Source organism: Suncus etruscus, chromosome 5 (assembly GCF_024139225.1).
Source record: "Suncus etruscus isolate mSunEtr1 chromosome 5, mSunEtr1.pri.cur, whole genome shotgun sequence".
Taxonomy (NCBI): domain Eukaryota; kingdom Metazoa; phylum Chordata; class Mammalia; order Eulipotyphla; family Soricidae; genus Suncus; species Suncus etruscus.
In genome coordinates this window covers 17380428-17403527 of record NC_064852.1, presented here as the reverse complement: position 1 = coordinate 17403527, position 23100 = coordinate 17380428, and the positions used below count along the sequence as shown (strand labels likewise).

The window sequence follows — 23100 nt, the reverse complement described above, 5'->3', positions numbered from 1 at the left end:
CAGTGACACAAAGAATGGGCAGGTTTGAGAGAGACTTCATTAGGGAATATAATTATTATTTATAATTTATCACCGACTCTGCAATAGGGCCAAGAACTCGAGTGCAGAGCCTGTACAATCCAGGCAGGCATTAAAGAACCAAACCCGGGGCTGATCAGTGGGTGCACATACCCCCACCCCCCAACTCCAGACTCCTACTTCCTTACTTGGCTGATTGCTGATATTTTGGGGGGGTTGAAATATGACCATTTTCATGATTAAAGAGCTCAGAGTTCCGAAGGAGAGCAACGGGTGAGTGGTGGGGGACATGGTGGGGGCTCCTCTTCCAGTTTTCTCTTCCTCTGATTCTGGGGCCTATACCTTCCTATAGACCCAGATCCCCGCTTGCCCCCCCCCCCCACCACTCCCCAGCGGCCACAGGAACAGTAAGTCATTGAGAAATGAATGCGCCTCGGTTACGGCGGGGCTGCCTTTGAGGATGAAAATGGCTAATGGCTCTTTTTTGAAGTGGAGGTCAAGGTTTCTTAAATAAAACAATCTGTATTCATGCAATTTCCTTTGGAGCTGGAACTGTGCACTTTTTCCTGGGGTGGGGGCGGGGGGTGAGAATAAGAGGCAGAGTGGGGGGGGCATCATTTTTCTCCCACCAGACAACCCGTCTGCATGGCTACATTTATTTCCAACTCTGTACATCATCACCCTGTCATGGCCTCCAAACTCAGAGGGTGCCCCCCCCCACAAGTTCCCCTCTGGTTGTTTTTGGATTTGCAGGGAGATTCTTTGAGGGGGCACAGGGCTGGCCTCTGTCCCCAGCCCCCAGCAAAGGGTGGGCCCTGAGGGCAGAGCATTCATGGATGGAGTCCCCAGATTTGAAGCAAATCCGAGACCCTTCCTGCTGCACCCCCAGCGCCTTTTTAACACCCCCCCCACCAGATCACAGCTGCAGCACCTGACATGGGGCTTAACACCTCCATCAACACGTCTTTATAGCTCCTCTGGGGCGAGGTCCAGCCCAGTGCGGAAGTGCATCCGCCAATCCCATCAAATTCATGATGAGAAGTGGGTTCAGGAAGATACAGTGTCTGAGTTCTGAGCCTAGTTCCCAAGGGCTTGGAGTGTTGGGGTGGCCCAGTGAGAGTCCCCGGCTGCCAGCCTTGCTGAGAACCCATGGCAGTGTCTCTCTGGGTTTCTCCTTGAACTTCACATCACATGCCATCGCTAGGAACCTCAATTTTATTTGGCCATTTCCCATCCTCCAACCCCAGTGGCAGTGGCACCCAATCTGTTCCACTATATTTTTGTTTTGTTTTTGTTTTTAGCCACACCCAACAGTGCTCAGAGTTGCCTCCTGGCTCTGCCCTTAGGGATTATTACTTCTGGTGGTATCCCGGGCACCCTAGGTGGTGTCGGGGATCGAACTAGGATCATCTGTGTTTTTCCAGATTCTTGCAAGGTCTGCTGTTCTCCCAGTCTATTTCGCTTGTAGGCGTCTCATCTCTCAGGTCCTTTCTGTGCTTTCTGGGGCTGGCCCCAGGCTTGTCCTGCCATGAAAGATTGAGGGAAGTCAGGGGAACTCCTTTTGCCACTCAACTCTCTGGCTTTGAGGAAACTCTGCGAGAACTCAGTTCAGGGAAGGTACAGTGGTTGCCTCGCCACTGTCCAGCTGCTTAATGGAAACTGAGGAGCCCCTCTGGAGGTTTTGGGGTGTGGGAGTACACTCAAATTGCTGGGGGGGGGGATAATGGGCAGAAAGCTGCATGAAAGCCATGGATGGACAGACAAACAGATAGATTGAATCCAGACAGTTAAGCTGTGCTTTGCATTCAGGGATGAGGACCTGCCAGTGTCCCATCCTCATGCTTCTAGCATCCCTGTCTAGTCCATCAGAGGGCTGGGGAGGGGGCTGGAGGGCCCCAGAGACCCCAATGTCTTGTTTTCCAGCTGTTTGGGGGTCTACACAATGAGACACTTGTTTTGGTTTTGGTTTGGGGCCACATCCATCGGTGGTCAGGGATCACTGCTGGTGAGACTGAAGGGGCTCTGGGGACCCTGTGGGGTGCTGAGGATAGAACCCAGGTCAGCTGTTATCAAGAAAAGAGCCTGGGAGCCTATTTCTAGGAAGGTAGGTGACAGGCTCTAGGTCCTGGGGAGAGGTACACTCCCCCAGGGCTGTCCCCTGAGGCCCATTTAACATCTTCTCTACAAAGAAAGATTATTTGGGGTCATTTTTTGGGTCATACCCAGTGATGCTCAGGGGTTATTACTGCTCTGCACTCAGGAGTCACTCCTGGCAGTGGACCTTATGGGATGCCAGAATTTGAACCTGGGTTGGCTGGGTGCAAGGCAAGCAATCCTCCCCATTGTATTATTGTTCCAACCTTCCTCTGCAAAGAAAGATTTCTGAGGACAAACAGAAATTTCTGAGTCAGGCTCTCTGGCTTTTTTTTTTTTTTTTTTTTTATTGAGTCTGGAATCCCAAGCAGTACTCAGATGGTTCATGATTCTTGGCCTATCAGATTGGGTCAGTGTAAGGACTGAGGGATCCCTGGGACCCCCTGATGCTTCTGAGGGCCTCCAGGCCTGCAGCCAGCAATGTTCAGAAACCCTATGGGGGCAGGAATCAAACTTGGATCAAATCCAGTGTGGGCGAGGCATGTGCACAAACCATCATCTCATTTCCTGGGCCTTCTGGTTTCTGATACTGAATTCAAGGCCTAATTTCTTTTTTTGTTTTTGTGTTTGAGCCATACCCAGAAGTGCTCAGTGCTTATTCCTGGCTCTGTACTCAGGAATTACTATTGACAGTACTCGGGGGACCATAGGAATGCTGGGGATTGAGCCCAGATTGGCTACTTGCAAGCAAGTGCCCTACCCACTGTGCATTGCTCCAGGCCCTCAACTCCTTACTTTCTCAGGGCTGACTTCCTTCCCAAGCCTCTCTCAGCTTACTCCAACTCCTACTAGCTCTATAGAACCTTCCAGAGCTTTTGTCCACTGTCCACCCTGCTGGCCCCACCAAGGGCCTTATCCATCCAGCACATGATCTCTGATGCAGTAAGTAGGCCTGCAGGACCCACTGAACCACAATGTCACACCCACACAGGCCTTGCCACCCCCAATGTCCTGATAAGTCACATCTCACCGCTCCAATCTTCCCAAGAGGCCCAGTTGCTGGAAGTTTCCAGAACTTTCCAGAACCAATTCTCTTGGTCTGTAAGGCGAAACCCTGTTGCTCATCTGTGCAGTAGAAGCGACAGAAGCAGGACTGTGCTTGGCCTCCTTTGGCCCGCTCAGTCCCAGCCTCCATCCTGTCCCTGCGTGGAATTGTCCCATCGCTGCGTGCCAGGGACTTGGGCCCCCAGGAACCCACACCATAGGCCCCCTGGGCCCCTCTCCCAGCAGTGCAGGGAGGGAATCAAAGCGGCATATTGGTTCCAGATGTGCTTTCTCCCCTCGCCCTCTGCAGCAATTTAATTAAATTCCCCCAGACAGCCGGGAGGGTTTCTTAATGATCAGATTTCCCGGCTCCCCTCCTTGCCCGGCCCACTCTGTCCCCCAAGGGAGGGTGCGGAGATCGGGGGGCTCTTCCTGCCTCCAACTCTGCCAAGCACGATGGCTGGGGGTGGTGGGAGGGCTTCCTGGGGAGCACAAAGTCCCCCTCCTTCCGCCCCCCCCCCCCCCCCCCCGGGACCTGAGTCCAGTTTTGGCACAGCCCAAAGGGCCTGGCTGTGGGGAGAAACCAACCCTTGCCACCTGACCCCCAGGCTCCACTCCTGGCCCTGATCCCAAGGGGCTGCTGCCAAGGGGCTACATGGGGACATTCTCAAGTATCAGGACTCCGAACTCAGGGCCGAAGTGATAGCACAGTGGTAGAGCGTTTGCCTTGCACGCTCAGCCCTCCTGGGGTGCCCTCCCCTACCTTTATGGCAGCTGGACACACCCAAACTGAGAGAGCAAGTCTGGTACCCCACAGCTCCCATGGACAGTCAGAGTCTGTGGGTTGGAGGTGCCCAGGGCAGGTTGACCATGTGGGGTGCACTGAGGCCCCCAGCTGGCATTCCATAAGCACTGGCCCTCCCACATGCCCTGGAAGTGTCCTACACCCTCCAACCTGTCGGGTTTTGTATGCGTCCCCCTAAACCCACAGAACTAGGCCCCAGACCAGAGAACCCAGATGGGTGGGGCCCCTGTGAGGGAGGTCAGGTCATGAAGGTCAGAGGTCAGAGTAAGATTAGGGTGGGGAAAGGAAATGGGGTGTCAGCCTCTACTTCATGCCTTGGGGCTGCCAGGGCAGGAGATGGTGTAGAAGCAAGTAGGAGGCACCCAGAAACTTCACTCTTTAGGCCAACCGAAGAGAGGAATAAAGAGGGGCTGTAGCATCAGGGGCAATGGCTCCTCCTGGAAGAAAGAATGGGTGAAGGGAAACTGGATGCCCCATACCTGATCTCCACTTCCTGTGCGTGCTAGGTATGTGTGAAGGGAACAATGACAGATCTAATTGGGTTTTGTTGTTGTTTTGTTTGTGTTTGGGTCACACCTGGCAGTGCTCAGGGGTTCCTCCTGGCTCTACTCAGAAATCGCTCCTGGCAGGCTTGGGGGACCATATGGGATGCCGGGATTCGAACCACCGTCCTTCTGCATGAAAGGCAAATACCTTACCTCTATGCTATCTCTCCGGCCCTGACAGGTCTAATTGTGTGTGTGAGTGTGTGTGTGTGTGTGTGTGTGTGTGTGTGTGATACACAAGTGAGTGTGTGGCTAGTGACACTGAGGGACATGGTCAGGTGTGACAATGTCTCATGAGTGTCAGCATTGTTGAGCACATGGGTGGGAGGTGGGAGTATGAAATGTGGGTGAGCACTGTGAGGGGATGAATGTGAATGAACACTGTATAAGGGGGTGTGAGCATGAAGATGGGTGGGCACGTAAGTGATTGGGTGAGTGAGTGTAAGTGTGGGTGAGCATGAGTGGGTGAGGCATGTAAATGTCGTCAGTGAGCACGTGTGTGGGTGTGAATGGATGACCACATGTTCCAAGGGGGGTGAGTCAGTGTGAGTGGGGAGCACATGTGTGAGTAAGTGAATGCAAGTGAGCATAGCTTGAGTGTTACAAGTCAGTCCTTTATGGGGCTGACTGATGGAGGGATGGAGGAGGAGGTCTTTCTCCCCCAGCTAGGAGCACATGTCTGCCACCCTGTTCTGTCAGTGGTTCTGAGATGAATGTGGCGGGTATAAAGCTAACAGGTAGGCAGGCTTCAGAAGATATCAGCTTTCTTCAGTGGACAAGGCTGAAGCCAAAAGCCCCAGAATCAGTCCTCCCAAAAAAAGCTCTTGCTTTCCACAGACCCTTGCTTTTTTATTTTTTTATTTTTTATTTTTTTGGTTTTTGGGCCACACCCAGCGGTGCTCAGGGGTTACTCCTGGCTGTGTGCTCAGAAATAGCTCCTGGCAGGCACGGGGTAACCATATGGGACACCGGGATTTGAACCAACCACCTTTGGTCCTGGATCGGCTGCTTGCAAGGCAAACGCCGCTGTGCTATCTCTCCGGGCCAGACCCTTGCTTTTATACCTCAGAATCAGGTACCACCCTAGAGTGGATGCAGAATGCCAGGTCACACCCTAGGGTAGGGCACAATCACCAATCAGGGTAGGATCAGTAACATAATAATCCCATGGAAATGTTTACATACGCAACACTTGAGGGATATGGATATGAACGTGGGTGAGCACAGATGTGGGGATATGATTATGAATGCAAGTGAGCACACATCTGAGAAGTATACACTCACACACACACTGTCGTCACTTCATACATTGTCACCTCACATACTGGCACTTACATTCACTGTCATTTCACCCATTTCACACTCAGGTCACCTCACCCAGACTGTCACCTCGCCTCGCCTGTCATCTCACTGTCATCTCACACACACACTAACACACACAGGCTTCTTCCTAAATGGTCTCAGTCACGTCCTGCCCTCAGTTGGGTGAGCTGTTGCCCAGGGCAGCACACACAGACCTCTCTGGTCCTCTTTCCCTTCCTCCCCCGACCCCCCTTGGCTCCTCTGTGACCCGTTTCCCCCCATTTCCATCACTGTGCGACCTCCTTCTAATTGACCTTTGAAAGAGCTTCCGATCTTTCTGTTCCCCCCACACGCCCTGAAGGTGGGATGCAGTTTCTGTCAGGGTCTCAGGTCCCAGAGCTTGGCCCCAGGACCCCTCTGTCTGTCACTGAGGAGCCCCAAGTTGGGGGCAGGAAGTGGCTGGGTTGGCAGACCCTGGAGGGGCAGCACAGGAAAGCGAGAAGGTTCCACGCTGCAATCAGTGAAGTGGAGGCCGGGCCTTAATGGGAGGCAGATGGAGGAAACCGGGCCGCCCTCGCTGACAGGCGGAGGTCAGAGGGCGCGGGGCTTTCGAACAACAGGAGCCGGCGACAGGCAGGCGACAGGGCCTGGCTCCACGATGCGGTGCCGGAGGGCTGAGTGGGAGCAAGGGTCATGCCTAGGCCCTCTGAGGCCCAAGGCCAGGGGAGCAGCAGGATGTGCCCCCCCAGACATATGTGGGAAAGCCCTGGGTGGAGCCCCCCAAATTCACAGGGCACCAGGCTGCAAATGAACCTCATTTTGGAGGCCAGAGAGATAGTAGAATGGGGAAGGCGCTGGCCTTGCATGAGGCCCCCTCAGATTCAATCCCCTCACTTCCAAACGATCCCCCCAAACCCTGACAGGAGTAATTACTGAGTGCAGAACTAAGAATTACTCCTGAGCATCACTGGGTGTGGCCCAAATAAACAATCCCCCAAAATAAGGCTCATTTTCTTTCGTTTTGCTCTTTTGGATCACATCTGGCAGTGCTCAGACCTTACTCCTGACTCTGTGCTCAGGGATCACTCCTGGTGGGGTTCAGGAAACCCTAGACAAGCTTGCTAGGAATTTAACTTGTGTCAAGTCAGTTCCATGCCAGGCCAACATCCTAACCACTGTTTTATCTCTCTGGCCCATTTTCATTTTCTGACCAGCAAAGCTTTTCATTGGCTCCGAGACTCAGCTGAAAAGGGCCTTGAGGTTACAGAGAACTGAGTCCAGAGACTACTAGGGTTGTGCCTCTATGTCTCTGAGAGAGAAGCCCCAGCCTCTGGTGCCTAGGAGGGCAACTGCATTTGGAAATTGGGGTTTGGCTGGCTGGAAAGGTGAGGTGCTTGCCTTGCATGTGACCAACCTTAGGTTCATCCCTGCTACCACTAGGAGTGATCCCAGAGCATAGAGCCAGAAGTAAAGTCTAGAGCACAGCTCTAGACTTTTGTGGTATGATTCCCACCAAAATAGAGAAATGAGGGTGCCGGACCTTGGCTCAATCCCCGGTGTCCCATAAGGTCCCCCAAGCCAGGAGTGATTTCTGAGTGCAGAGCCAGGAGTAAGTAACTCCTGAGCATCATCGGGTGTGGCCCAAACACCAAAAAAAAAAAAAAAAAAGGTTTAATATGAGGTCCTGTTGAATTTAGGTAAAGCATACAAAGTGGCCAACCAAGGGCATTAGGGAACAGGAGGAAAGTGACCATTAAGCTTGGCATGACCCAGACATAATAAAAGCTGAGAAGACAGAGTCCCTAATATCTCAATCATGAGTGCCCACCATGAGTGGACAGAGAGAACATCATAGCTGTTCTATGATGTAGTCCGTAGACATCAGCTATATCTGGGCTGAAGACACCCCCAGCCAGCTTCAGTACTTGTTTTGTTTTGTTTGGGGCCATACTCGGTGGTGCTCAGGGCTTACTCCAGACTCTGCACTCAGGAATCCCTCTTGGCCGTGTTGTGGGATCCTATGGGATGCCGAGGGTTAAACCCAGGTCAGCTGTGGGCAAAGCAAACGCCCTCCCCCACTGTTATCATTCCAGCCCTCAAGTTTGTTTTATTATTTTTGTGCCATAGCTGTCAGTGTTCAGGGATGACTCCTAGCTCTGAGCTCAGGAATCATTCCTGGCAGGGCACTGGGGACCCTACGGGATGCCAAGAATCAAAACTGAGTCGGCCGTGTGCCAAGGCAAGCACTTAGCCACTGTACTATCGTTCTGGCACCAGGGTGTCACTTTTTGTATTTCCTCAGAGGGCAGGTTGGCTTGTCTTGAAATGTGCAGATGCCAAGTTGATGAGAGGACCCCAAACTGATAGTGGGACAGTGGGGCTGGGAGGCCCTGCAGACCCTTTCAAATCTGACTTTGTGGGACTGGAGAGATAGTGTGGAGGTAAGGCATGCCTTGCATGCAGAAGGTTGGTGGTTCGAATCCCGGCATCCCATATGGTACCCTGAGCCTGCCAGGAGCGATTTCTGAGCGTAGAGCCAGGAGTAACCCCTGAGCGCTGCTGGGTGTGACCCAAAAACAAAAACAAAAACAAACAAACAAAAACCTGACTTTGCAGAATCCTAACATCAGAGCTCAGCTCCTGGCTGTGGACCTAGATATGTGGAAGCTCATAGCATACCTAAGATAACACGGCCAATTCTCTAAAATCTGATTTCACACACTCCAAGTCTCTTTTATTGTTTTGTTTGTTTCTTTTTTGGGCCCCACCCAGTGGTGCTCAGGGTCATCCTGGCAGTGCTTGGGGACCCTCTGAGATATCTTGGATCAAGCCTGGGTTGGCCATGTGCAAGGCTGTGCTAGCACTCTGGCCCCCTTTTGTTGGGGTTTTAAACCACACCTAATGGTGTTCAGGGGCTACTTCTGCTAGTGTGTATTTTGGGGGGTTTGGGGGAAATGAGGCTGGGACTCAGGGCTCCTGTGTGACTCTTGCCTGGGAAGATAACCAGGTCAAGTGAAAAGGCATTTGCATGTTTGGGGACCAGAGAATTAGTACAGCGGTGAAAAATTTGTCTTGCACACACCCAACCCAGGTTCAATCCTTGATATTCCATATAAAACCCAGAGCCCACTGGGCGTTATTCCTGAATGTAGAGCCAGGAAAAAGCCCTGAGCATCATTAGGTATGCCCTCCCCCCAGTAAAACACCCACTATTCTCACACCCCTTCCAGCGCTCTAGTTCTAGGATCTTGGTGGTGACTGCAACGAATACCATTTTACAGACATGCACAGACTCCAATGAATGCAGGACATGGAGGCAGGCACCAGCCTCACTCACTCATTGCCTATTGGGCCAGGAGCTCTGGGGAATGGGGAGGACTTCAGGAATTGTCCCCACCTGTGTCCAGGGCAGGGTGGGCCTCTGGATCAGAGAGAGGTGTAAAAGGGACCGAGACAGCTTAGGGCCTGAGGAAGGCCCAAGATCTGGGACAGCCCAGGGCCCAAGGGGAAAGCCCATTGCCTCAATAAAGATCACGAAACATACCTTCAGAGAATGTAAAAGCAAAGCAGGGTTTATTCCAGAGCTCTGGGCCTCTGGGGACAGCCATGCAGACTGAAACTGGAAACCCCGGGTAATCTAGAAAGTTATCTTTTATAGGTTTAAGGATCCATAGGCCTATCCCTATTCCAGGTTTAAACACAATGTCCAATCAGATAGTAAGTTTGTTCTTCTTCATATAAAGCCCAAATATGTCAAGTTCTTCTTAGGAGGGATGTTGGCTGATGGCAGCAGGCCTTTGATGTCTCAAGGTGAAATACCAGATCAAGGGGGTCCGAGAAAGTGGGGCAGAGAAAGGCTTAACAGGCATCTATATCTGGTCAAGGTGGAGGTGAAGAAGGGCTTAACAGGCATCTATCACATACCTGAGTTATTATAATATCCATTTTTGTAGGGTTCCAGAGTAGAAGGACGAGACCATACAACTGGAATAAAGTTTAACACTTTAATCCGTCTGCCAGCAAGATTCCCAGCCTGGCCAGCCAAGGGCCATCCCCCTCACCCAAGGAGATGAGCCCTGCCCAAGGTCATGATGAAGATTATATAGGGAAGGGATATAGGGATATATAGATATAGGGATATATATATACATATATAGATATATAATCTATATATAGATTATATAGGGAAGGGGTCAACTTTCTGATGATCCTTAAAATGATTGGCTCTTGTCCAGGGGTACCTTCCTACTGCTCCCTTGTCTTTCCCTGATAGGCTGCCTGGTATGGCCAGGTAGACTGAGGTGGGGTCTACAGGAATAGGCTTCTGAAGCCCCAGCAAGTGGCTCACACCATGTGGTCCTTCCAAAATGATGTTTCTCCCTGCTCGGAACCTAAGAAAAAGTCTGTCATATGGTTGGTTTTTTTTTTTTGGTTTTTGGGCCACACCCGTTTGACGCTCAGGGGTTACTCCTGGCTATGTGTTCAGAAATTGCCCCTGGCTTGGGGGGACCATATGGGACGCCGGGGGATCGAACCGCGGTCCTTCCTTGGCTAGCGCTTGCAAGGCAGACACCTTACCTCCAGCGGCCCCTGTCATATGGTTTTTACAAAATGGCATCCCTCCTTGTTCATAATTCAGGTCCCAATATTTTTTTTTTATTAATTTTCCTCTAACAGAGTGAAGGCAAGAACCAGGCCCCGCGGGAAGGAGTTTGGGAAGGAAGGACCCATGGCATCCCAGGAGCCCAGCCAGGTCTAGGGCCTGCGGGGTCAAGGGTCACCTCCTGCTGGTGTTACGGTCCTCCAGGCCTGCAGGGGGTGCTGCGCGCCGCTCTTTCTCCCGGGACCGGCGCGAGAGGCACTTCCGGTGCAGAAAACCACTTCCGGCGGGAGTAGTGGGGGAAGAGAGGCTGCTGCGGGCAGAGGCCGGGAGGACCCGGAGAGAGCTCCCGGACCTTCGGGGGGCGCCTTGGCCGCGATGCCTTTCCTGCACGGCTTCCGAAGGATCATCTTCGAGTACCAGCCGCTCGTCGATGCCATCCTGGACTCCCTGGGCGTCCAGGACCCCGAGCAGCAGGAGCCCCTGGACAGGTGCTGCGTGCACCCCCTGGGTTGGCCTTTGCCAGCCAGCCTGGTGGGGGGCTCGGGGGTGCCTTGTCCCCGGCATACGGAGGAGCCCCTGAACCCGAGGCCGGACTTGGGGGAGGCCCGTAGCCCTTAGCTTGGCAATGCACCAGCCTGCGCTGGTGATGGGGCGGGAATTGGGGGGTTGTAGGCACCCCAATTCCTGGGGACCCCACCTTGGGCAGCGGCTTTGCAAGTGCTGACCCATTTGCTGGTCTATCTGGCCATCCGAGAGAACGGATTTGGGAGCAGAAAAGGGGTGCTGCGTGCGGCCTTCTTTCTGCCCAGGTATTTGGGCCTCCTTGCCACTTGGGGTACTTCTCCCCAGGCACCTCTGGGGTGCCCAGCTGGGGGCAGACACCCCGCCGAGGGTGCAGCTGGAGAAGGGAGCCCCAGTAGCAATAGCCCAAACTGGTCCTGGGCGATTGGTGCTTGTTGGGGAGGTGTGTAGTGAGGGGGAGGCCTCGAGGAGATCACGTTGATCCTGCCCACGTGGGGTCTGGCCCCCCTTTTTTGCCCAACGGTGTGACTGATAATTCCCCAGCCTAGGGCCAAGATTGTTCTCCAGGCACATGCATCTGGTGAAAAGTTGGCTTGTGCCGCTGCCACCTTGCACCTTTGAAACCGTGACACCTCTGCAGACCGACCCACCACCAGCCAGCCCCCTATGCTGAGCTCAGTCTGTGTCCTGTCCCAGGTCCAGCTATGAGGCAAGCGAGGAAGGCCGGCTTCAGCTTCTGGAGGAGCTGCTACGCAGGAAGGCGCAGACTCCCTTCTACCAGGAGGGCGTGAGCAACGCGCTGCTGAAGATGGCTGAGCTGGGGCTAACGCGTGCAGCTGCTGTCCTGCTAGAGAACGGGGCCAATCTCCACTTCGAAGGTCTGCAAAGGGAAACAGCGGGGAGTGCAGGGGCTGGCTCCCACAACACACCCCTAGCTCCGGGCTCACGGATGCAGGTCCTGCTGTGCGTCCCTTAGGGGAAAGTCAGCTGCTACCCACCCTCTGGGGGGCAGACATGCTCCAAGGCAGCTAGGTTCTTGCAGGGGGGCTTCAGGCACGGGTGGCTCTTCCTGGCACCAGGAGGGTAAGTCACATGCAGAACCCCAAGACTCCCTGACTCAACCCTGGCCCCCAGACCCTGTCACCTACTACACGGCCCTGCACATTGCCGTCCTGAGGAACCAGCCCAACATGGTGGAATTGTTGGTGCGCCACGGTGCCGACATCAACCGCAGGGACCGGGTAGGTAGAGGACAGCCTGCCCGCTCTTGGTCTCGGGGGGCCTGCAGGCATGGGTCACGAGGCTGCTGCCTTCTCCACCAACCCCATGTGCGCTCTGGCCTCAGATCCATGAGAGCAGCCCCCTGGACCTGGCCAGCGAGGAACCTGAGCGCCTGCCATGCCTGCAGCGCCTCCTGGATCTGGGCGCTGCTGTCAATGCTGCTGACAAACATGGTGGGTACCCCAGACTCCTTCCCCCCCCCCCCCCCCCCCCCCCCCGCCACCCCCAAGTCACCCACAGAGGGAGTTCCATGGGCTGCATGGAGACAGTGCGTTGGGCCTGATCAGGCCTGCCCAGGGGCTTTATGGAGGACAAAGTGGGAGTGGGGAGCCCTTGGCCTCTTGGGGAATAGGCTTTCCTATTGAACTTGGGGTTCAAGTCAGTACATATTAGAATTTATGTGGGTACAAAGACGTAGCCGTCTTTCATGTTTCTTTTCCATGTGCGTGCTTGTGTGTGTTTGGGCCACAGCCAGTGATGTTCTCAGGATCACTTCTGGTGGGGCTTGGGACCACAAGGGTGTTTTTTTTTTTTTTTTTTTTTGGGCCACACCCGGCGGTGCTCAGGGGTTACTCCTGGCTGTCTGCTCAGAAATAGCTCCTGGCAGGCACGGGGGACCATATGGAACACCAGGATTCGAACCAACCACCTTTGGTCCTGGATCGGCTGCTTGCAAGGCAAACACCACTGTGCTCTCTGGGCCCACCACAAGGGTTTCTAAGAATCCAACCCAATGGACCGTGTGCAAAGCAAGCACCTTCCCTGCTGTACTATCACTACAGCCCCTCAAGTTACTCTTCTGTTTGATTTTGGGCCACACCCACTAAAGCTCAAGGCTTACTCCTGGCTCTGCACTCAGGAATCACTCCTGGCAAGCTTGGGGACCATATAGGATGCCGGGGATGGAACGCAGGTCGTGGGTTGGCTGCAAGCAAGGCAAAACGCCCTCCCTGCTGTGTTATCCTTACAGTCCCTCAAGTCCCTGTTGGGTGTGTTTTGGGATTTTGAGCCGTACCTAACAGTGCTGAGGGATTACTCCTGATGCTACTACTGGGGTGGGGACACATGGGATGTCAGAGATCATGCCCTCTCCATTGTACCTTTGCTCCAGCCCCTCAAGTTTATATTCTGCTCCCCTGCTCCCCCCCACAGGGAAGACAGCGCTATTGCACGCCCTGGCCAGCAGTGATGGGGTGCAGATCCACAACACGGAGAACATCCGGCTGCTACTGGAAGGAGGTGAGGCCTGCGCCTTGGTCCCCATCCATCCCAGCGTCCCGCGTTTTCCCTCTAACCTCGCCACCGGCATTTCTCTCTCACCTGCCACCTCTCTTGCTAGGGGCGGATGTCAAGGCCATCACCAAAGACGGCGACACGGTGTTCACCTGTATCATCTTCCTTCTGGGAGAGACAGTGGGCGGGGACCAGGAGGAGGCGCGCCTGGTCAGCCGCTTCTGCTTCCAGGTGACACGGCTGCTGCTGGCCCACGGGGCCGACCCCAGCGCCTGCCCGGCCCACGAGTCGCTCACCTACGTCTGCCTGCAGAGCTTCAAGCTGCACCTGGGGCTCCTGCGCTTCCTGCTAGACTCGGGTGCCGCCTACAACTGCTCGAGGCACGGCCCGGCCTGCTGGTCAGGTTTCCAGGTGGTCTTCGAGCGGCTCTGCCTCTGCAATGGCCCCGGCCGCGCCGACGACGAGAGCCACAGCGAGCTGTTACATAAAGCGGAGACGGTGTTGGATCTCATGGTGACCAGCGCGCCTCGGCTCCAACTGCCTGCCAACTTCGACGTGCGTCCCGTGGGCAGCCTGGCAGCCCGGGTCCAGGCCTTGTACAGCACCCTGCGCCAGCTGGCCCATGGCCCGCCATCCCTCCGCCACCTGTGCCGTGTGCGCATCCGCCGCTGCCTGCAGCCCTGGCCCGTGGACGCCAAGGTGCGCACGCTGCCACTCCCCGACAGGCTCAAGTGGCTCCTTCTCAGCGAGCACAGCAGTGCCAGCAGTGACGAGGAGCCCTGAGGGGGCCCCGATTTGCTATGGACCTGCGGTGCAGGTGGCAGATGGGGCTGATCCCTCTTGCCACCAGCAGGAGGCTCCAGGAAAAAAGGGGGGTCCTGCCTCCCGTCTTCCCTCCAGCACAGCCTGCTGAAAAAGAGGATAGACCTCCGAGGGAAGCCCAGAGCCAACCCAGCAGCAGCAGCTCAGGAATGGGGTCCTGGACTCTGGGGTTGTGGCAGCTGCCTCTTTGCTATTAAGATTCTCCTCTCCTGGATATTGCAAGTTAAGAAATATTAAGACTGTTAATCAGCCTTTGGGACAGGGGTGCCCCCTGCATCAACCTTGTTGGCCACTGGGTGGAGCCCAGGAACAGATAACTTAACAGCATTAAACCCGTTTTTCTTGGCCTTTTGGGTCCTCATGCAGTGTCCAACCAGTGGCCTGGAGTGGGGGAGTGCTGAGCAGCCAGAGAGGGGAGTGGGCATGGGAGGGGGACTGTCATGGTACGGAAACACCTTTTAGGGGCCAGAGCAATTGCATGGTGAGGTTATTTGCCTTGTACGCCGCAGACCCGGGTTTAATCCCTGAAATCCCTTGAACCTGCCACGAGTGATTTCTGGGCACACGGGACCAGGAATAACCCAAGTGTCACAGGGTGTGACCCCAAAACATACCTTCCAGACTGGGGAGATCCCTGATAACACAGGGTTCACCCTTTTATTTGTCAGCAAAAACACACCTTGGGAGGCTGCATAAAGCTGCCTTGCCCCCAGTGCAGGCTCCCAGGATGATCCCAGGGGGCCCGTGTCCCCACAAACCACACACACACACAATGCCCCTGGGGAGCGTAGTTGACCTCTCCCTTCCCTGAGCAGTGCTTCAACATGAGTCCTGACCTTCCTCCGAGGGACCAGGGCACATGGGCCCTGCAGGGGAGTCTGGCCACACACCACCGTGCCCTCCCTGCATCCCACCGCGCATGTGGATGTGGAAGAAGAGTGTCCAGTCCAGTTCGCAGCGCTGTATTGGCAGCCCACTCGGGCCCTCATCTCAGTGCCAGGCTGTAGACATGGTAGATCTCCTCTGGGAGGTTCTCCTGCCGCTCCTGCGCCAGCAGGCTGAGGCCCGCGCTGCGGATGATGCCGTGCACCACATCTAGGTCACGGCACACACTGCTGTCCACGTCATCCAGGATCACCCCGTCCTGGGCCATGTTATCCTTGATGACCACTAGCCCGTTGGGGCGCAGGCCACGCTGGCAGCGCCGCAGGAACTGGGCCAGGTGCTGGTCGGTCAGGTGTCCTGGGGGTGATAGAGAGACAAGGGCTCGAGTTTCAGTGCTGGGGTTTCATGTCCACCACTCTGGCCCTGATTCCTGGCCAAAGCGGCATGGCTATATGATACCAATGTTCCCAGCCCTTGTGGGCAGTGGCCTGCTCTTTGGGGCCTGAGCCATAGCACAGCAGATTAGGGTCAAATGCTTCGTATGCAGCCAAACTAACTTTGATCCCTGGCATCCCATATGCTCCCACCCCCAGCACTGCCAGGAATGATTTGAGTCCAGAGCAAAGAGGAAGCCCTAACTCTGCTGGGTGTGGCCCCAAAGCCAAACCCTTAAATCTCTGGAGGTAGATGTGCCAGTGAGCTGACAATGGTCATGGTAGGGGGCTGAGTTTTGACAAGGTCTGTAGGGACTCACCGATCACCCATTGGATCCAGATGACATCATAGGCGCCGGGCTCAGGGCTGAAGTCCTGCAGGCCACAGCAGAAGTAGTTGCGCACCCTCTTGCCCTCCTCACCCAGGTAGGTCTTGGCCGTTACTAGGAAATCCTGGGTCACGTCCACCATGTCCACCACTTCAAAGAGCGGCAGGAGCAGCCGCTTGGTGATCCTGCCGATGCCCGCACCGCAGTCCAGGGCATACGATGTGCCCGTCTTGTTCGGGCCTTCCTGAGGGCACAGCATGGCAGTGCACTGGATAATACCCACCTGACCATCTCCACTCCCCACTCAATCCTCCCTCAGCGGAAGGGAGCCCAGCCCCCAGTCCCCCCGAAAAGGAGAGTCAATGTCTACTTAAGGGGATTCAGGGAGTAGGACGCTTGTCCCCCTCCAGAGATCCCATAGAAACAAGAGGGCTGGAGCAATAAGTGCCACATGTGGGCCCAGATTTAAGACCCAGTATTCCTCTATGCTCCCAAGTACTGCTAGGAGTTAGCCCTAAGCATCACTGAGTGTGGCCCTGGAAGCCAAAGTAAGTGAGGGCCAGAGTGATAGCACAGCGGAGAGGACGTTTGCCTTGCACACAGCAGACCCAGGTTCGATCCCTGGCATCCCACTGGATGCCCAGAGCACTGCCAGCAGTGATCCCAACTGGAAGGGAGGGACCAGACTGGAGCCTGGGTTCCCAGCAGTTGTTCCCACAGCCCAGACCCAGAGGGACCACCGTCATGCTCCCAGCCTCACCTACCCTGAGGAATCGCTGCAGGAATTTTCGGGAGCTGTTGATGTCAATGGCTGAGATGTGGCCATACCCCCCCAGCATGCCATCCACTGTGGGTGGGATTTCCTGCCAGTAAGTCTTGGCCTTGGCATAGAAGCGCTGCTCATCCTCAATCACCTCACTCGCCATGGCACAGCTCCTGGGTGGGTGAATATCAGCAGGCAGGTCAAGGGGGCACCCCCGTGCTCTTCTTGTGGACCCTGAGCCCCACCCCAGAGAAGGAAAAGCCAAGCGATAAGTCTTGGCCAGGCCTGGCTGCCCAATGCAGTTGTCCCAAACGGGACTGGTCCTCAGCAGACTCTGGGAACCAGAGACTGGGAGGGAACAAAGTGCCATGGAACATGTCATCCTGTGGAAGACACCTGTGCAGATGGTGAACACTGGGGAGACCCTCTGCTCAGCTGTGAGAGCAGATTTGAGCACTGGATCTGCCAGGGAGGATGTCCAAAGGACGAGGAGTGTGGGGTCCTGGGCCTGTGTGCCATGAGGCAGGCAGGGCAGGCCATGAGCATGGAGGGGCAGGACACCACAGCCTCACCCAGTGAGGCAGCCCAGGGGCCCATGAAGACGGTGTGTGTGCATTCTGCTCCCCACCCTGGCCCCAGGACCACTGCCCAGACTGTTTCCAGCTACCAAGGCCCTACTGTGTCCTGGCCCCCAGCAACCCAGAACAAGGGCAGTATAGGACTACAGGGTGTTCAAGGAAAAGCATACAGGCCCCATGGGACTGGTGACCACAGGTGAGGAGCAGAAGTAACAAACTGGCCCTAACCCAGACCCACAATCCTAACTGGAAGGAAACTTGGAGAACAAGTGAGACTTGCCAGAAGGGACAAGAATGGAGGAGGCTCCCAGTGCTGGCCCCTCCCATGGGCTGGGATCCCTGTTACAGAGCCCAGAGGACCATGCTCGACCCCTCCAACAACTTTTCACCACCTCTGAGGTGAGGGTAAAGAGCCCAGTGTCTGAGACTTCAGTAGACTCCCTGCACTCCTAGCCTGGGTCCCCCATAGTTGAGTCCCTCTGAGCCAGATCATGTCAGGCAGGATTGAGCCCCCAAGTTCCATCCCTAGTGACCCCCAAGAGGCACTTGGTGGACAGAACAGGAAGCACCAGACCCAAGGGCAAACATGTGGGATCATCACTGAGCTGGCCCTGTCCCTCAGCCCGCTGATCCCCTGAGGTCATCCTGCCTAGCTCCCCACTAAATTAGGCCAGGTATTTGTTGACAGAGATGGAGTTTTGCTCCCAGAGCCTCCAATATTCTCCTACACAGCTCTGGCCATGCCAAGGCCATAAATCCCCTGAATCCTTCCCCAAGCTGGCAACACAATTCTACTCAAGATCAGAGTCCCCCAAATAATAGCATTTGTGAGAAGCCACTCACAGGCAGCTTCTAGGAAGGACCAAGCCCGGAACACATAGCACAGCTGGCTGGGAAATGGCCGGGACACATATGACATTTGTTTCTACAGTGGCTTCATCAGAGATGCAGTCTCCCAGGGGCCCTTCTGACACCTGTCCTTTGGGGGTGGGCCATGCTCGATGGAGGGCAAATGGGCCTCAAGCAGCCCAGAGACACATGCTCCTCGCTCTGTGCATCCCTGCACCTGGTACCACCTCTATCCTGGGGTCAGCTGCCCTTGCTCCTGGGAAAAGGTGTGAGTGCTGAGGAGAGGGAAGGCTATGTTGGAGTGCAGGAGGGGTATCTGATGGAGGAATGGAACCCAATGGGAAGAAAGAATATCACAAAGGCTATCACTGAATTCTTCTGTCTTTGCAGGGGATAGGGAAGGAGGGGGGCTAGGGGCCATACCCAGTGGTGCTCAGGGTTCACTCCTAGCTCTGAGCTCAGGGGATGTGGGGTGGTCGAACCTGGGTCAGCCGTGTAAGGCAAATGCCCCTACCTACTGTGCTATTGCTCTGGCCCTTGTGCTTTGGTTTTTCACCAGTGGTCTGAGCGCAGACAAACACTGCCCACAGCTCAATGGAAGATGCTTCTCTGTAAAGTGAGGACTGTGATCCTCCTCTTCCAAGGAGGCTGTGACAGTCAAAAGGATTAGTAGATGGGGGCCGGAGAGACAGAATGGATAAGGTCCCAAGCACTTTGCCTTGCACACAAGTCAACTTGGATTCAACCTCAGCACCCCATGGAGACCCCGGCCAGAGGGCAGAACCAGGAGCGAGCCTTGAGTGGGTCCACCAACCCCCACACACAACTAGTGCACATGGATGGAATTGGGGGGAGGTGCTGGGGCTGGAATCCGGGGTCCAGAGCCTCACAGACTTGCAGGGCACATGCATCTACCACGGGGCCATCTCCCAGGTGAGAAACACCTGCATGAACATAAGAGGAAGAAGGTCCGAAGAGAAGCAGCGAGCTCTGACAGCTTTGAGACCTGCCGATGACAGATGGGTCTCTTCCAATTGGGAGGTGCTGGGGCTAGAATCTGTGGCTCAAAGCCTCGGATTTGCAGGGCACATGGATCTACCAAGGGAGGTAGGAAGAGAAGCAGCGAGCTTTGACAGCTTTGAGACCCGTCGATGACAAATCGTCTCTTCCAGCTCCACCAGGGGCGGTGCTCAAATGGGAGCTAGGCCAAGACAGGGGCTTAGGGCAGCTGTCACTGGGTGGGTGGTGAATCCGGAACACCAGACCGGGTCAGATCGGCGGCGTGGGGTGCGGGGAGCCCCCAAGAAGCGGAGAGACCTTCTTGCCCGAGATTTGAGGACACCTGGGGGGGGGTCCCCTGGGGCTCCTGGGGCCACCCGACGAGCACGACACGGCCCCTGACATTCAACTGAGGGGCGCAGGAGACTGATGGCAGGGAACACAGGCGTCCAAGGGGTAGGGGTGTGAATCTGGGCGGCCCCCAAGAATTAGGGGGGACAGTTTGGGGGCGCGGGGGAGGCCCTGGTCCCGCCTTGGGGCGTCCAGCTCCCCCTTTCCCCGCCCGCGAACCCCGCCAGAGCGAGCCCGAGCGGGTCGGGTAGGGTCGGGTCACGGCAGCTGCGGGGTCCCCCCCAGCCCCCAAACTACCAGGCGGCCCTGGAGCGAGAGTCCCCGGCACCCCGCGGCCTGGCACTACTCACTCACCCCGGCGGGGACTCCCGGGGCCCGAGAGAAGAAAACGAGCCCCAAGCAGAGCAGCCGCGGCGGTGGAGGGGGACCCCGCGAGCCCCCCAACCGGCTCCGTCAGACACGCGCCCGCTACACACGAGCCACGCCGCACGCGCCACCTTTGCCCGCAGACGTCACTTCCGGTATCCGGGGCGGGGCTTAGGCGGATCAGGGGCGTGGCTTTGTCTGGCTCGGGGGCATGGCTTCGGACGGACTCGTGGGCGTGGCTTCGTTGGCCTCGGGGCGTGGTTTCACCTGACTCAGAGGCGGGGCTTCGGAGTGGCCAAGGCCTGGAATTCGATATGCCCAGGGGGCGTGGCTAAGGCTGGCCAGGGGCGTGGCTTTGGTTGTTTTAGGGGCGGGGTTAGGCTGTCTAGAGGCGGGGCTTCTGCTGGTTCAGGGATAAGGGGAATCAGATGGGCCTAAGGGCGGAGTTTAGGCGGGCCCGGGGTGGGGCTTCGGCCGGCGCTGGGCGGGGCTTCGGGGGACCCGGAAGCGGGGCTTCGGTTGGCTCAGGGACGAGGCTTCGGCGGGCCTAGGGGCGGGGCTTAGGCTGGTCCAGGGGCGGGAGATTCTATAGGACCGCCTCTCACGTGACCTAGCCTCCCGCCCAGTTAAAGGCGCCGCCGCGCCGCTCCCCGTCCCCGCCTCTAGCCCGCGCCCCAGCGCTTCCGAGGCTGCTGGGGCCCAGAGCGGTGGCGCAAGCGGTAGGGCGTTTGCCTTGCATGCGGCTGACCCAGGACGGACCACGGTTCGATCCCCAGCGTCCCATATAGTCCCTCAAGCCTGCCAGGGGCTATTTCTGAGAGCATAGCTAGGAGTAACCCCTGAGCATCACTGGGTGTGGGCCCCAAATTAAATAATAATAATAATAATAAATGTGAAAACGTGTGTCTGGAAGGTTCATTGAAGTCAAAAAGCCTGCAAGGGAGAACCCCTTCATCAAATATCACCCGTCGCCGTTGGCATCTTAAAATCAATGACTGATCCACAAAATTCAAGCAAAGAAATGCCCTTGGCAGGGCCCTGGTGTTGTCACCCCAAATACAGTGCAGTAGTGCTCTCTGGGGTTGAGAACTCGGGGTCCTCCTTGGCATGGCGCCCACAGATTCCCCTTTCTGCCCAAGGGCAACAGCAACCTGCAGGACACTCAGCCCCACAAATGAACCTCATTGGCCCAGCAAGCCACCAAATTGTTTCAGCGCCATAGCTCCTGGGCACCCATATATTTTATAGGATAGTAGGATTATGGCAGATCTGATGAGAAAGTTGCATAAGGGTTCATTCACCAAGGCTTAGTAAATAGAAAAAGGAACACGAAAGATTCAACTAGCGCCAACCTGTCTAGGAAATGATCATTGATTCCAGGAACTAACTCCATTGTGAGTTTAAACAATAATCACAAATTGACTTTATTATTTTTTTTTTGGATAATTCCATTTGCCTCTGTGTTGTAGTAAACAATATGAAGTAAATTTGTTTGTGCCTGCTAGGCAGGCTTAGGGGTGTATGAGAAATTGGGGACACTGGTGAAGGGAAGGTCACACTGGTGGTGAGATTGGGGTTGAACCATGGAATGCCTGAAACTACTGTGTTATGAATGACTTGGTAAACCAGTATCATAAAATTTTATTTTAAAAAAGGGGGCTAGTGGGGCCGGAGAGATAGCATAGAGGTAAGGCATTTTTGCCTTGCATGCAGAAGGACAGTGGTTCGAATCCCAGCATCCCATATGGTCCCCTGAGCCTGCCAGTTAAGATTTCTGAGCATAGAGCCAGGAGGAACCCTTGAGCACTGCCAGGTGTGACCCAAAGAAACAAAAAAGGGGGGGAGCAGAGCAATAGCACAGCTGGTAGGGCATTTGCCTTAAACATGGCTGACCTGTGTTTGATTTCCAGCATCCCGTATGTTCTCAAAGCAACCCATCTAGTTCCCTGAGCATCACCAGGAATGAACTCTGAGGGTAGAGCCAGGAGTGACCACTTCGCACTGCTAAGGGGCCCAAGTGATAACAGCAGGGAGGGGGTTTGCATCCCATAGGGTCCCCCAAAACTGCCAGAAGTGATTTCCAAGTACAGAGCCATGAGTATCCCTGAACACTGCTGGGTATGGCCCCCAAACCAAAATAAACCAAAAATAGAAAAAATAAAAAAAATTAAGCAGTGCAGAGCCATGAAGATTCTATTCTATATGGGGTCCTCCCCCATTTCCTCCCTTAAAAATAGATCCAGGGTATGTCCTCTGGCAGGGAGAATAAAAATGTGAATTTGAGTGGGGAGACCTCGGTACCTTTATTTGGGGGGTTGGGGTCACACCTGGCGGTGCTCAGGGTTTACTCCTGGCCCTGCGCTCAGAAATCACTCAGGGAACCATGTGGGATGCAGGAATCGAACACAGGTCAGCAGCATGCAAGGCAAAAGCCCTACCCATTGTGCTATCATATCACTCTAGCCCCTCTGTACCTTTTCTTCTTCTTCTTCTTCTTCTTCTTCTTCTTCTTCTTCTTCTTCTTCTTCTTCTTCTTCTTCTTCTTCTTCTTCTTCTTCTTCTTCTTCTTCTTCTTCTTCTTCTTCTTCTTCTTTTTGGCTTTTGGGCCACACCCGGCATTGCTCAAGAGTTACTCCTGGTTGTCTGCTCAGAAATAGCTCCTGGCAGGCATGGGGACCATATGGGACACCGGGATTCGAACCAACCACCTTTGGTCCTGGATCGGCTGCTTGCAAGGCAAAGGCAAACGCCGCTGTGCTATCTCTCCGGGCCCCCTTTTTTTCTTCTTTATTTAAGCACCATGATTACATACATGATTGTAGTTGGGTTTCAGTCATAAAAAGTACAACTCCCCTTCACCAGTGCAACCTTCCCACCACCAATGCCCCCATCTCCCTCCTTCCCTACCCCCTCCCTGCCTGTATTTGAGGCAGGCATTCTACTTCTCTCACTCATTAACATTGTCATGACTAAAAGGAAAAAAAAGACTAAAACCCATAGATGAGTGAGATTATTCTGTGTCTGTCTCTCTCCCTCCAATTTATTTCACTCAGCATAATAGATTCCATGAACATCAATGTAAAGGAAATCATGACTTCATCTCTCCTGATGGCTGCATAACATTCCATACAATATTATGGAATATTATACTCTGTTCCTTTCTGATCCCTAATCTTCCCCTTCTGCAGACAGAAGCGAAGAAATCATTTGTTCTTGCTGTGCAAGTTAAATTGGAATAATCCTGCAGGTCATGGTTTCATTTCCACAAAAAAAATTT

General features: G+C 54.9%; 2 protein-coding genes across 3 annotated transcripts in view; one reads left to right on the top strand and one right to left on the bottom strand.

Annotated features, from left to right (window-relative positions):
* The window catches only part of ASB6 (ankyrin repeat and SOCS box containing 6), a 370010-nt gene extending 355394 nt beyond the window's left edge, over positions 1-14616 (top strand). The window contains exons 2-7 of one of the 2 annotated variants that reach the window (XM_049774053.1): positions 10755-10899; positions 11630-11811; positions 12068-12174; positions 12279-12387; positions 13367-13453; positions 13554-14616. In XM_049774053.1, coding sequence (XP_049630010.1) covers positions 10787-10899; positions 11630-11811; positions 12068-12174; positions 12279-12387; positions 13367-13453; positions 13554-14230 — 1275 coding nt within the window. In that variant the 5' untranslated portion in view covers positions 10755-10786 and the 3' untranslated portion in view covers positions 14231-14616. Of the gene's footprint in view, positions 1-10711; positions 10900-11629; positions 11812-12067; positions 12175-12278; positions 12388-13366; positions 13454-13553 lie in introns of those variants that run through there. The other variant, XM_049774052.1, reaches the window with a different exon arrangement.
* Positions 14617-14883: 267 nt separating this feature from the next.
* Positions 14884-19846, bottom strand: NTMT1 (N-terminal Xaa-Pro-Lys N-methyltransferase 1). Its single transcript, XM_049774093.1, has 4 exons — positions 19808-19846; positions 16682-16850; positions 15909-16161; positions 14884-15511 (listed from the first exon to the last, which is right to left on the bottom strand). Exons 2-4 carry the CDS (start codon positions 16841-16843, stop codon positions 15255-15257), a joined length of 672 nt encoding a protein of 223 aa, XP_049630050.1. The 5' UTR covers positions 16844-16850; positions 19808-19846; the 3' UTR covers positions 14884-15254.
* Between the last annotated feature and the right edge of the window lie 3254 nt (positions 19847-23100).